The following is a 14,405-nucleotide window of genomic DNA, read 5'->3' as shown; positions in this document are numbered from 1 at the left end:
TGTGTGACTGCTTTTGAACGTCATAGTCTTCAATGTCAGACTTCCAAAAGGGGAACATAATAGAAAATAAAGGAGGAAAAAAGCACTAGCCATTTAAATTCCCTGGAAGTCACTTCATCTCTTTGGGGGGAGGTTTGCAACATTGGGGGAGGGTACAACATTGCCTGGCATGCTTCTTTGCACCTCCATAATTAGAAGCAGAAACTAGTGATCCCCAGTATTCAGAAGACAGGATTCTTTTTGAATTCTTGCAATCTGTGTTCAAGCTGCTCCCAGAATAGGTGGTAGCTGCTACTCTGCTAAGAACTGAAAGTGGCCAAAATTAACCTTAATTCACTGTCCAGGTCTTTCCTGCCTGGAAGGTATAACCCCTCCATCAACTCCAAAGTTCTAAAATGGATTCTGCCAGTGTAGTTATTAATCTAGGTGGGGAGCAGATTTCTGGAGTTTCTTATTCTGTCATCTTCCCAGAATCCTTGCCTGCCTTCCCTTTTGAAGGATAGTTCATAGGAGTATAGTTAGGGTTGATACTTTTTTTTTTTCTTTTGACACTCTGAGGGGTGTCATTCCGCTGACTCTGCCATTTTTTTCTCCTTTAAAAATTTTCTCTTTATCTGTGTGCACTTCAACACAGTGTGTATAGATGTGTCTAGATGTGGCTTTGTTTGTGTTTATTGTACTTGTTGATTCGTTAGTTTTTATGAATCTATAGCTTAATGTTTACCATAAAATAGGTAAGTTATAATTTATTTAAAGTTACTTTTTTCCCTATCTCTTCATCACCTCTCCTTTTTGAACTTCTGTTCTCGTGTTTTTTGAATTGTACAATTTCTGTTGACTAGTTTTCATTTTCACTGATTCTTCTGCCATCTCAAAATTGCTATTATGCCTAGTTAATGAATTTTTTATTTCTTCATTATACTTTTCAACTCTAAAATCCTGGTTGCTTCTTATTTCTCACATTATATAAGGATTTATATATTTTAATTTTATTATTGAAATTCCCTACCATATTACATGTTTTCCTTAATTTTCTGAATAATGGTCTCCTTTAGTTCTTTGAATGTATTTGTAATAGCTTTTGAAGTTTTTGTCCTCTAAATTAAATCCAATCTGTGCCCACTCACAGTTTTTATTGACTATTATCCCCACCCCCTTACTTTCACCCTCCATATATGGGTCATGTTTTCTGGTTTCTTTGCCTGTCTTGTAATTTTTTTTTTTTTTTTTTAATGAATGAATGAAGCTGGACATTTTAGGTAATGTAGTAACTCTGAATTCTATTTCATTTTTCTGAGATATGTTGGTTTGTTTTAGTAATTTACCTAGACTCAAACTGCAAAATCTCTCCCAGTCATATTTCATTGATTTGTTTGCTCAGGGTTGTGTTTTTTTTTTTTTTTTTTTTTTTTTTTTTTGGTGGGGCTAGGGATTGAACCCAGGGCCTTGTTCATGTGAGGCAAGCACTCTACCAACTGAGCTGTATCCCCAGCACTTATTTTTTGTATTTTAAATTGGCTTCTAAAGATCCCATGATCAGAGATTACATGTCAGCCAAAAATTTGGGCAGGTTTTGTGTTCAGACACTTTGGTTTAGAAGGCTTCTACTGTGTTGATTAGTCAGTTTGTGGGTTAATAAATGCATTCAGAGTTCCAGCCAATTCTCAAACTTTCCTTGGCTTTTACTTTTAACTGCTTTTCTCATGTTTTCCCTCTGTATGTATATAGTTTCTTGGTCAGCAAATAAACCTTAGCTCAGGGTTTTGTTTTTGTTTTTAATGTGACTTTCTCATTTCCAGGATCATTTCATTGATTTCCAACTAGTCTGTGGTTTATTCTAACTGTTCTCATAGCTTTGGACAAGCAAAATTATAGGTTTCCCCCCATTTGATCCTAATTTTATTGTTCTTAGGTGGCACAGCTGTTTTTCATTCTCAACCCCTCCAATTCTGCATCAAGTCGTCCTCCTCAGACAAGAAAGCATTTTATTTTCTTGAGCAATCTCAGACTAATTAAATCACCATTTTTACTAGGGCTTGCTTTTGGAGTAGTCTCAGGCAAGAAGATCAAAATTCTCTATTTCTTATATTTTATTGATTTCAAGTGCCTGAAATGATTGTTTTGGACTGTTTTATCTCTGTTCCTTCCTCTCTTCCTTCATTGAGGAATCTCTTAACTTCACATCCCTATAACTAGAAATGTCTCTTAAGTCAGTCTTTTTTTTTTTTTTAAGTTTTCCTTTGATAAAGCCTCCTTTTTAACTAGTTTTGGAAGCAAATAATTTATTTTTATTAATTTAATAAATTACGTTTAATAGCTGAGAACTCAGATAGTAAACTTACTGTATTGTGACAATTTGATTTGTGAAATTACTGGCATAAACTAATTTCCTTTTAAGACTTCTCGATCTAATTGTAACATCCTTTTTCTTTTCCCTAGAATGACTATTTGTTAGTCTCCAGACTTGCTGCTCCTCCTCCTCTTTTTTTTTGCTTTCACTCTTATTCAATGCTTATTTCCCATCATTTAGCTCGATATTTCCTCCATATGTGTTGAGGATAAGTAAAGGTCTGATGTTTGAATTTCTTTTTAGTGCTGTACACAGGAAATTATGCTTTTGATGGTTTTTTGTTTTTTTATTTAATCCTTACAGCTTTATAAAGAGATACTTTATTGGTTAAGTTATGGGGGTTCAGAAGGACTAAGTAACTAGATTGAAAATCTGTACTCTAAAGTCTTTCCAGTTCCTTTTGAATAGTTTTGCTGCTCTGCTTTCACATATGCTGCTATTTCTTGTTTTGCTATTGATTCCTATCTCCCCATTTATACTCCTTCAGGACTTGCATCTTTGAAACCTTGATTGTTGGCTCAGGTGGATTTTCTTATTCTCATTTCTGTTTTTATAGAACTTACTTGTTACCCAGCTCTGTTCTAGCATTTGGTGTATACTCTCTTTCATCAATTCTAAGACATACACTTTCTGAAACATGGCATACAGATTAATTTTCTACTTACCTCATCCTCTAAACTGTAAACTTTTGTGGGTTCACAGTTTTAAATTCAACACCCTTTTTCCATCTCTGTACCTGCTACTGGATATACTGTGAGTAGTTGATTCGATGCCTTTCATCTTTACTACCTCATTGCTTACAATATCACCATCTCAATAAAGCTTTTTATAATTTTTAATCCAGCCAGAACTGCTTTCATGACTTTTACATTCAGAATCTGTAAGAACCACTTAGTGCCCTTATTCACTGTATAATCTCTGTTAATAGTGTACTTTGAGGAGCTTGCCTTTGTGTCTTATCTCCACAGTTGGAGCAAGAGTTAATTTTTATTTGTCCAACATAACTACCAAAGTTTTTTTTTGTGTGTGTGTATATTAGTAAGTACTGAAGAATATTGTTGATTTATTTTCCTCATTCTCCCTCAGCCCAATTGGCTTTAGAGTCTGAGCACATTCAAGGATAGGAACTGTTTGGTGATTGTAAAGTTTGTCTTGATTTTCTTGTAATAAATTACAGTAATCTGAATCCAATGAGGAGAGAGACAAGCATGGTACATTGTTTTAAAAAAGGAAATTTATGTCTGAAAAATAGTCGAATGAGACATCATTACCCTATGCACATGGTATGAATCTGCATTGTGTACAACCATAGAAATGAAAAGATGTACCCCATTTGTGTACAATGAATCAAAATGCAGTCTGTAAAAATAAAAAAAATTTAAAAGGGAAATTTATATATAAAGAAGTATTAACTATGAGAAAGAGTAAAACAGAGAAACTGTGGTAACCTCTGGGAGAGTACCCAAGGAAGTACAAAATTGAAAGGTGTTCAAAACCCTTTGGATACTGTGTGGTTCAGCCCATTTACAGTGGTTTCGATAGGCTGAAACTATTGTGGAGCTACTGAACAAGCAATAGACTACCCTCTAAAGCCAGGCAGGTGAGGAATGGGGAATTGGTGACCTGGGGCACACAATAGGATTCTGGGTATCCATGGAAGTAGGGCTTTGCAAGTATCCATGGGAGCTCTGGTTATCAGGTCATGAATGCTACAGAAAGACCATCATCACCAGATCATGACTTCCCAGTCACAGAAAGACTGTTCTGAATCAATGACTGGCATCAGCTCCACTAGATGAACTCATACCTACACTGCCAACCCCTAGCATACATCTGAAGTGGATAGGAGTACCTCTTACAGTGTTTCTTCAACCCCCTGCTGAGAAAGATTAACATCATACTCACTTTAGGAGGATTATTTCCTGAAAGGAATCTTGTTCTTCATCTTGAAAGAATGCATTCAGGAATTGAGAGGCAATAAGTGATAGACAAATATAAAGGAAAAAATGAACATTTGCAAATTTTCCCTGACAATATTTTTCTTCTCTAGCTCCACTTTGTTTCCATAAGCCTATCTTTTCTACTCTCAAGTTCTAGGTTGAACTTTTTTTGTTTGCTCTGTTGACAGTTTGGTCTTATTGCTACCATAGCCTCATAGCCTTTTGTATCCTTGGGATTCCTTTTTGCTTTCTTGCCCATCTTATCTTCTGAGAGCACTAGTTTTTCCACTTAGGATTAGGCCTGTCTGAATATTCTTAAGTTTTTCATTTCACTGTCACCTGCCACTGTGCCTAAAAATTGAGCTGCCTGTCCTTTGGTCTCTATCTGTACAATTTTTGGCATTACCACCTTTCCTTTCTCCAATCTTTTTGGAGTTCAGGTATCAAAGGAATAATCTCAAATCTGTCCAGGGATATTTTCTTGCTTTTTGAAATTTTCAACATTGTATTATACTTTCTTCCCTAATTACATTAAGGTGCTATAAGTTAGAACTCCTTCTTTCCTTCCTTCCTTCCTTCCCTGCCTCCCTCCCTCCCTCCCGCCCTTCCATTGTATTCTTTTTTACACTTTATTTTCTCCATAGTTTTGGTGTCATCTCTAGTTTAATGTAGAGGCTCATTTTAAAAGTAAAGAATTTCTGGAAAGTATTGCTATAGAAGACTTAAATTTGAACTTGCATGGCAGGACAAAGAGATAAAGATGAACTCTTAATACAGAATTATTTGTAATAGACTTGTTCAATTGATTTTTTTTTTCTTTTTTAGGATACTCATTTTAAAAGAAGACCCTTTGATATTACCTGTGTTTCTAAAACTTAAATTCAATGTTCTGAAGGTGCTAATACTTTGCTTTTTCAGATGAACAGATAAACTCATGTTTGAAAGTTACTTCTTTCATTTTTTTAAGACAGTAGAGATTAATCAACTTTTGAACTTGTTTATTTTAAATTGCCTTTGTAATTGAGAATTTTACTTACATATTATAATATTTTAGTGTTATAATTTTTTTAGTTATTGATTATGGTATCTGAAAATTTCTAAGTGTCGTAATGAAAAGTTTTCAAAAATAGATGCTCAGAATTATGTGTAAGATATATGTGATTGCATATTCAAATGAAAACATATAGGTTAAAGTGTTAGTCTAAGCAAATCAACCTTATAAAAATGTAAGTTTACTTAACGAATTTATTTCTTTAGGCCCCAATTTGTTGACAGTCATTTTAAGGTAGAAGGTGGAAAAAATGTAATTTGTTGCTTTTAAGGTAATTATTTTTACTGGAACCACATAACAAAAGGAATATAGTCTGTTATTAAAATGTCTGCTGCCCAGTGGTAAAAATGCATGTATTTGATAGACCTGGATGTTCAAGTAACCTCAGTACTTCTATTTTTTTTTAATAACCTTTTGTAGCACAAGTTTAGTAAACATTGAACTTATTTTTAAATAGGAGTAACTTTATAAACATTTTTATTAAAAGTTTGGTTTTTTTTGTTTTTTTGTTTGTTTTTTTTTAGGTAAAATCTGTAAAAACTGGGTCAGTTTTTTGGACAATGTGCTGCTGCTTATCGTATTTCTATATGGTAAGATTTCGTAGTTGAAACTATATGAACTCTGATGGGTCTTTGGCAGTTAAAACAATTCCTCCTCTTATTCTCTTCTCACCCCAGTCTGGTTTTTCACTTCCTTTCTCCTGAAGTCTTTGAGATTTTGATTTTGTCTAATGTGTTACCTTACATTGCTACCAATCCTCTTTCCTTGTCTCTATCCCCAGGACCTTTATAGACTTGTTTTAGTCCAAAGGGCTAATACTTAAACTCTCAAGTACACTATGAAAGTCAAAACATTTTTCTCATAACTTTTTAAACTATTTTAATGTTTGATGACATTTAGACTTAAATTGAAAAATAAAATCGTTCCTAGTTTTTGTTTTTCAGGTTAGATTACAAACTGAAAAGGAACAGGAGGGCTGGGATTGTGGCTCAGTGGTAGAGCTCTTGCCTAGCACATGTGAGGCACTGGGTTTAATTCTCAGCATCACATATAAATAAATGAATAAAATAAAGGTCTGTCAACATCTAAAATACACATATCTAAAAAATAAATAAGGAATAGGAAAATTTCCCTGTCAAATATTTAGGATAGAACTATGTTTAGAAGAAATAAACTTTTGTTTAGCACTCAAATAATTTTAAATGTTGTACTAAAATTATTTTTTCAGTATTCAAATTCACTAAGTAACTGCTTAATGGTAAAATAATCTGAATTTTTTACAGCCGTCATCTACTCAACTAAGTAAGTTGACCTGAAGCAGAACAATAAGTACAATTAGAAGTCTTGGTGAAAAAAGCTACCCCAAGTAAAGATTAACTGAAAAGATAGAAGGAATGAAAGAAAAGGTTGTAAAAAGAATGTTCTTTTGGTCTATTCTCTTCTCTTCATTCCTTAAAGTAAATGGGGGAAAAATCTTTAAGATAAATTTTATGGGACAGAGAATAAATAAGCCTTACAGTAAAATACTAAGCATGATAAGATTAGCAACTATTTTTCAAATATTGAATTTACTCAAATTGTTTTTCTTCATTTGTAAGTGGTCAAAGTAGATAAGGTAGTATGTTGATATGCTTCATTTTCAAAAGTTTAGGAATTTTCTAGAGTCATTACCTAAAATAATGATCCTATGTTAGCTTATAAACTACCTACACAGTTTTTAAGCAAATTTCTTTAAGATTGGGGTTCAGTACTACCTTTTCATTCTTTTTTCCTCTCTTTTCCAACCCAGAGCCTTGTAGTAGTCTTGTGCTGAAAGTTATTGATAATATCAGCTGATATTTAAAATCAGCGTCATAGACTAAGAATATGCTTCAAGTTACTTGTGGCCCTGTGAAAGTCAGTTTAAACCTAGGGTACATCTTGTACACTTGTCCTCAGTAATAACAAACCCATGTGCTTTGAAATTTGTACATAAATTTTGGAAATAATCAAAAGTCTTTCAGTTACAACTGGTGCTTATTTAAGGGTAATTTTGTGTTTTGGTGAAAGACAGTATATGACTAAAACAGTAAACAGATGTTTTTATATGAATTATGTAAACTGATGGCAGTTCCTTACAACGGCTTCTGAAATATTTGAGAAAAGAGCAGCATTGTTAGAAGGTATATGTTAACATATCCTCTTTTGATGACTTTTGGTATCAATTATTCTTGAAAGTTCTAATTATTAGAGTACATCTAAGAATTTTGATTTTAGCAAGAGCTTATTGTCTGTTATTGAATATACTGGAAAATTATTACATTCTTATTGAGAATAAGCATTTTCTTTTTAGACTATTTATTAATTTAAACCAGAATATCCTTAGTTTTCCTGATTAAATAGTATATACGGTATAGAACAAACATTAAAATGGGATCTTCCTTTATAATTCATTTGTAGGAAAAAAAAAATTATACCCAATTAGCACTTTTAGGAATCTTAAAGTGTATACTGATCATCTGAATATTCCTTTTGGTTAAGATGTAGATCAGTGCTTACATTTATTGTTCTACTCTCAGCAAACTTTCTTACAATAAATTTATCTTCAAAAATAGGTGAAGTAAAAACTTTTTTATTCTAAAAATTTATGGTGTATATTTTAGAACTGTTTCATGACAGTCTTTTTACTGACAATTCACAAATTATAATGTTCTTAACTTTCCTATGAAATCTCCTTTAATTTGAACATTACTTCAGTGAAAAGAGATAAGCATATTAGATTTATGGGATCATGTTACTTTTAATTATCAATGAAAATAAGGGTAAATGTGTTATTTATGTTATATTAAACCATGCTTAAGCATCTTTTGAAATTGCTGAAAGTCTTAATGTTTTATATTTGCGTATTATGTTTAGGTTGTCTTGATAAATGAAATGTACCTGTTTTTAAAAGTAAAAATATTTATCATTTTTTTTCTCATAGGTCTCTGCTTGGGGTGGTTATGTGTTTATCATCAACCTTATTCCACTGCATGTATTTGTGCTATTACTGATGCAGAGATACAGCAAGAGAGTCTACATAGGTAAGTGATTTTAACTTTGAAGTCTGTCAGTGTTATTTTCATTGAGTAGACATTTGTGGTTTGGGTCAGTATTACCCATGAAAAGGTAAAAATAATTTGCTTTCTACATTGATGAGGGAGGGTCAAGCATTTTACATAAATGTTTTGTTATCAGCTTTAACTTGATGAGGGTTTGTTTCATTTTTGTGGAAATTAGTCTGAGTTTGTCAGCCTTTTTTCCCCTTAATTTTGGCGAATGGACATTTTTATTGTGAAAATCATTCACACTTTTTGTATAATAACATTATTCAAATTCATCTTACTCTAAGAGATTGACATCCTCAAAATAGTTTGATAAACTTTTAAAAGCCTTTAGACTGAGTCTCTGTCTCTGGAAAATCTTTATTTTTACTACAGGTTTTAAAATAAATTTTTTGACAAAGTTCTTTAGTAAAATGAAATCTTATTAACCTTAGAGCTCATTTTCTGTGATAAACATAGGGTTTTTATGGGCTAAATACAGATCTGAAACCAGTCTTAGTATTATAACAATAATATTATAATAGGATTAACTTATGGTACAATTCTGTTAAAACAATTTGTTGTTGAAAAATAGGCAAATATAAAACTTGTTTAAGCAGGTTCACTTTTTAAAACATAGCAGCTTGGCAGTTCCTCAAAAAATTAATGTTTATAGCAACATTTATTATTCTTAATAGCCAAAAAGAAAAGACAAACCCAAACGTCTAGCAACTAATAAATAGATAAATAAAAGATGGTATATCTATACAGGGGAATAGTGTTCAACCGTAAGAATGAATAAATGCTGACACATGCTGTAATGTGAAATTTGTAATCATCATGCTGAGTGAAAGAGCCAAGCACAAAAGGCTACATAGTGTAGGATTCTGTTTGTATGAAATGTCCAGAATATGCAGATCAATAGAGAAAGTAAATTATTGGTTGCCAGGTACTTGGGGTGAGGGATAATGGCCTTTCTCTTTTGGGAGAGAAATACTCTAGAATTAGATAGTGGTGATGGTTGCGCAACCTTGTAAATACATTAAAAGCTCATACATGGTAAATTTTTAGAAGATGAGTTTTACAGTAAATGAATTATATCTCAGTAAAATTAAAAAACCAAAAAATTCATAGTACTCTAATGACATTTACATCTGATTGCAGAATATAACTCATTGCCAAAATAAGTATTAAGTTCTTATGTACCATAAAGTGTTTAAATTTTTTTACATTTAATTTATTTAATCTTCATAATGTCTCTTTGAAGATAAGTACTGTTGCTGTTTTCATTTTACAGATAAAGTACAAAAGTGTAGTTTGTCTCTTGTGCCAGGCTAGCTCAGACGCTGGTAAGGACGCAGAGTTAAGACCCAGACTCCAGGAGTTGGGTAGAAGCAGGCTTGTGGCGAGCAGCCTGCAAACTCGTTTATTGTGGGAACAGCTATACATTTTATAGGTTTCTTGTCCAATCACAATGTGCCACGGGGGATCAGACCACCAGGTTCCTATGCGGGTAACACTGAGTCAACTCGGGAAGAGTTGTTTACTTTCCTAGGTAGGAGAGGCGAAATGCTCCTCCCTGCAAGTTTTCTTTACACACTTGAGATGTTCATTGCTGCCAGCCAAGAACTAGGATTTCTCCCAACATTTCCCCCATTTTTATTAATTTGGACAAGGTGTTCCTTCAGGAGGACATGATTGACCTGAACCCTTGTGATTCTTTGTTGAAAATGGACCACAAACATTTAAGAACTGCAAGTATTATAAGGAAGAGCATGCAGGCTAGTCCTAACATTACAGTAGGATTTAGCATATTAAGCAGGTTCTATTTAAAGGTAATAACACAGACCTCTCCCAGGAGAGGGCCTTGGCTGATGTTCTAAAGTCAGTCTGGAGAAGTAAGCGCACCCTACATAGCAACTCCTTTTGTCTGCAGTCCTTGATAAGGGCAGGTAAATCTGGTAATCAATGGGCTCTGCAGATCGTTGACATTCCATTCTCCCAGGAGCAGTCTCCAACTTCCAGAGGCAGATGGCTTTCATGGCCTCCATTTCCTCCATTTGACTCGATCCCCTATTTCTACACTAACTGCCTGTCCCCAGTTCTGGCTTCACAAAAGGAGGTGTAATAATTTGCTCTAGATCTTGACACTAAAGCCCAAACATTAATATTAATATCCACTATAACTGTTATGTTCCAAAATGACAATATTCACTAAAACTATGTGCCTCCTTATAAAGTACTTATAAAAATAAGTAGTTGCGATATATCAACCTATATGTCTCTACTGTGAAAACACTATAAACAGTAATTGGAGTCCAGAAAGAAAAATAATGGATTAAACTGTATCCCTGAGATTTTTGTTTTGGGAAAATATAAGAAAAAACAATTTTTTTTTTTTTTTTGGTTAAATGATTATAGAGGAGGTACTAAGACAGTTTTAAAAATCTGGGGTCCAGAAAATTTGTCACAGGAATAAAATAGGGAGAAGATTGAGAGAGGAGTTTTTTTCTGAAATGCCCAAAAGTCAGGAAGAGGAGCTCAAGGAGATAGATGTCAGAAGTAGTCAGATAAATACATTATTAAAGACATCAAATGGAAGTATTTTCTCCATTAAAGTTTGAAATGGTGTTGAACTTCCCTTGAACATTAGCAGCAAGATGAGACTGAGAACTGGACAAAAGGATTAGAATTGAGGAAAAAGAACTTTGTATGTGTTACCTATCTGTGGTGACTGGAATTTTTCTAGTCACTCTAGAAAACCATGCAATTACTATTACCACTTTGGTTGGCTCTGAGAATATTTCTTTTTGTCAGAGGAAATAAAAATAAAATGATTTAGGGGTGTACATGTATAAAAAATTAGTTTCGTAAATGTCTTATGTAATTCTAAAATTATCTACCCTGCTTGTTTCTTTTATCTTGCTCTACCTGTATAACTTTCTAGCTGTATTCTTGGTGATTTCTATTTTGTTTTCTTACAATTTACTTTTGAATGAATGGAAAGTTATGGTATTCTCTTTGTGTTCTAAATACCAAATTAAATGAATTTTTTTTTTCACCATTTGGGAGATTGGTCCCAAATTAAATGAATTTTAAATGAGTTATGTAAAATAATTATGAAAAAAATGTTTTCCTTTTTAGTAATTTTTTGGCAGGTGTCCTTAGAATCAGTTGTTAACACAGCTAAAGAAAACTGTTTATTCACATGTTAAAAAAGGAGATTGTTAATTGTGGAGTAGCATGGAATTTGGGGAAGTAGTGTTAAAAAGACTAAGAAAGGGAAGGTCTCTTCTTCATGAAATTTGTGAAAGAAAAATAAGATTTTTTTTCTGAAGATTATTTTGGACTTACTTGTTCGATTCCACTGTATTGGAAAATGAATTTTACGAAATTGTAGTGCAAAGAGGAGTCTCATATTTTAACAAGAACTCCCTAACTTTGTTTTGCAGTTATAGGTTTGCAGATAAGAACATAATACTGAATGGATATGAAATGATTTGACCTTTATAATTTGATGAAAATCTGTCACACTTTATGTCATAGAAAATGTATTAAAGATGAAAGCAAGTTTAGGGATTATCACTGTGGGATAACTTATAATTGTGAAAATATGGAACTGGCTAGCTTCTCTGTTCAGTAAGGAGATGATTTGCTTAAATTACATTGGTGTCACACTTGATACTATTCAGCCTTAAACTTAGTCTTTCTTTGCTTCTCTATTTTCTAAATTTTCTACAGTGAATGTGTATTAAATTCATAATAAATGATACTTAATTTTTAGTTTATAGAAGGTAAGAATTTTACCTCTCCTGGTACAGAAGGACTGCATTAATTAAATAATTTAAACAGGGAGGACATTAGTTTCAAATATCAATTAATGATTTTGAAATATTTATGGTATTGTCTAATTTATGATATAGTTTATGGTATTGTCTAAGTTTTCTATAATATGTTAATTTGAGTAAGATTAGAAAAATTTTTTTCACATTTAAAATGCATTTTTATGTGATGTTTGCTGGGAACTGTTACTAAAAGAGTGAAGTTCTATAGACATACTACAGACTTCTAGTTCTCTGCAAATTATTATGGGATTATAAATCTTGGGAATGAAGAAAAGTTAATCCTATTGAATAAAAGTAAAGCTGTAATTGCTCAGATTCACATTTTTATTTGGCAGCTGTAAACAAACATATGTAATGTTAGATCAATTTACCAAAAAAAAAAAAAAGTATTTAAAAGAATGCATGTAAGAGTTCTAGGATATAAGCGCTGAAGTCTCTATACTTTATTTTGTGTAATTTTACCGTAATATTTTTGAGGAAATTAAGGCGAATCCATTCGTTAGGCATTTTTTGTTTTATGAAATTTTACTAGCCATTATGATACAAAATGAATAAACAATGATGACACTTTAAGGAATTTATTATACTGTAATCAGTTTTATAGCCTATCATCAAAATGGAAATTAGGAGAAGTTTTTAAAATTCAGTTTAAATTTTAAGAGAAGTTTTGTTAGGCTTTCCAGCTAATTGTGTCCTAAAGGTTATGTAGATAAATCCTGAAAGAATTTAGAAAAGAGAAAATAGTAAAGGAATACAAAGGATTTTTGATGATGTAACCATAAAATATGAGATCAATATCATAGAGAATAAGAGTACTTACTTCAGAGCCAAGTTACCAGAATTTAATTTCTGATCTCTTACTACTAATCTTGGACAGATTACCTGAGTCTTTCTGTATAATGTTCTTATGGGTCAGATAGAGATAAAAATAGTTCCTACCTCACAAAGTTAAGCATGAATAAGGTGGTTATAATAGGACTAACATAAAAATGTGCTATTTGTTTATGTCTGTTAATATTAAAGTTTTGAATGAATGACCAAAAGAAACAAGAGTTCCAAAGGGAGAAGTAATTTTAAAATCTTAGGAGATAGAATCCCAATGAGAGTATAAAGATTGTTACTTTTGCCAAGCACAGTGGTACACACCTATCACCCCAGCAACTCAAGAGACTGAGACAAGAGGATTGGAAGTTAAGTAAATAAGTAGAACTGAGGAAGTGGCACAGTGGTAGAGTATCTTTTTAAAGTGAAAATAAGTGTTCACTATAACTATTTATATATGTATGTGCTGGAGCTTGAACCCTGTATATCAGGCCTATTAAGCAATGGCTCTTCTGAGCTTATCCACTAAAATAGCTGTAACAGAGTGATATTATTATCTTTGTTTATAATTTTAAATATAAGGTAATTGAAAAAGTCAAATATTACTACACGTCTTATAGCAAAATTAGTAGCTCCATTTCCTACTTTTATTTGACCCACTCACTCCCTTAAATAGTATGTTCTTTGGGCTTTTTATTTCTTCTTCTTTTTTTTTTTTTTTTTAAAGATGCCATCTGTTGATCTCCTGTTATCTCTAGGCTTTTAAGATTTAGCCACTACATTAGTTATTTCTCTTTCTTTTTTAAAAACATTTTTAGTTGTAGATGGACACAATATCTTTATTTTTTATGTGGTGCTGAGAATCAAACTCAGTGCCTCACGCTACTACTGAGCCACAACCCCAGCCCATAGTTATTTCTGTGTCTCTTACACACACACACACACACACACACACACACACTTTTTCCTGCCTCTCTACTCTGAATGTATTTATATCATAGCTTTTAAAGATATGATTTTGCAATATTTAGAAAAATAAAATCGGATTTCTGTAAAAGTACTACACAATCTTCTTTTTAAAAATACATAGAACTTTATTAACATGGCCCATTTCAGGGTCTTAGGAAATCTCTATTTTGAAAGACTAGCAACTTCAGACTGAGGTAGGAATGTGGTTTAGTTTATGAAATAAGAGAAGCAGCATCTCTGGTCTTGAATATAACCTGTACTGCTTTACCACAGTAATTTAACCTAAGAGAATAGAGCCACGTGCTTTGTAATAAAATGAGGACTCAAATATGAAAAAAATCAGTTAAACTTGGAATAGTAGTGGTT

The 14,405-nt window shown here is 32.5% G+C and overlaps 1 protein-coding gene across 2 annotated transcripts in view; it reads left to right on the top strand.

Annotated features, from left to right (window-relative positions):
• STT3B (STT3 oligosaccharyltransferase complex catalytic subunit B) overlaps positions 1 to 14,405 on the top strand; it is a 108,688-nt gene that overhangs the window by 64,546 nt on the left and 29,737 nt on the right. For both annotated transcript variants that reach the window (XM_079113980.1, XM_079113981.1), the window contains exons 4-5: positions 5,866 to 5,931; positions 8,304 to 8,403. In XM_079113980.1, coding sequence (XP_078970106.1) covers positions 5,866 to 5,931; positions 8,304 to 8,403 — 166 coding nt within the window. The remainder of the gene's footprint in view (positions 1 to 5,865; positions 5,932 to 8,303; positions 8,404 to 14,405) is intronic.

Source organism: Sciurus vulgaris (assembly GCF_902686455.1).
Source record: "Sciurus vulgaris genome assembly, chromosome: 16".
In the NCBI taxonomy this organism is placed as follows: domain Eukaryota; kingdom Metazoa; phylum Chordata; class Mammalia; order Rodentia; family Sciuridae; genus Sciurus; species Sciurus vulgaris.
This window is presented reverse-complemented; position numbering and strand designations above follow the sequence as displayed.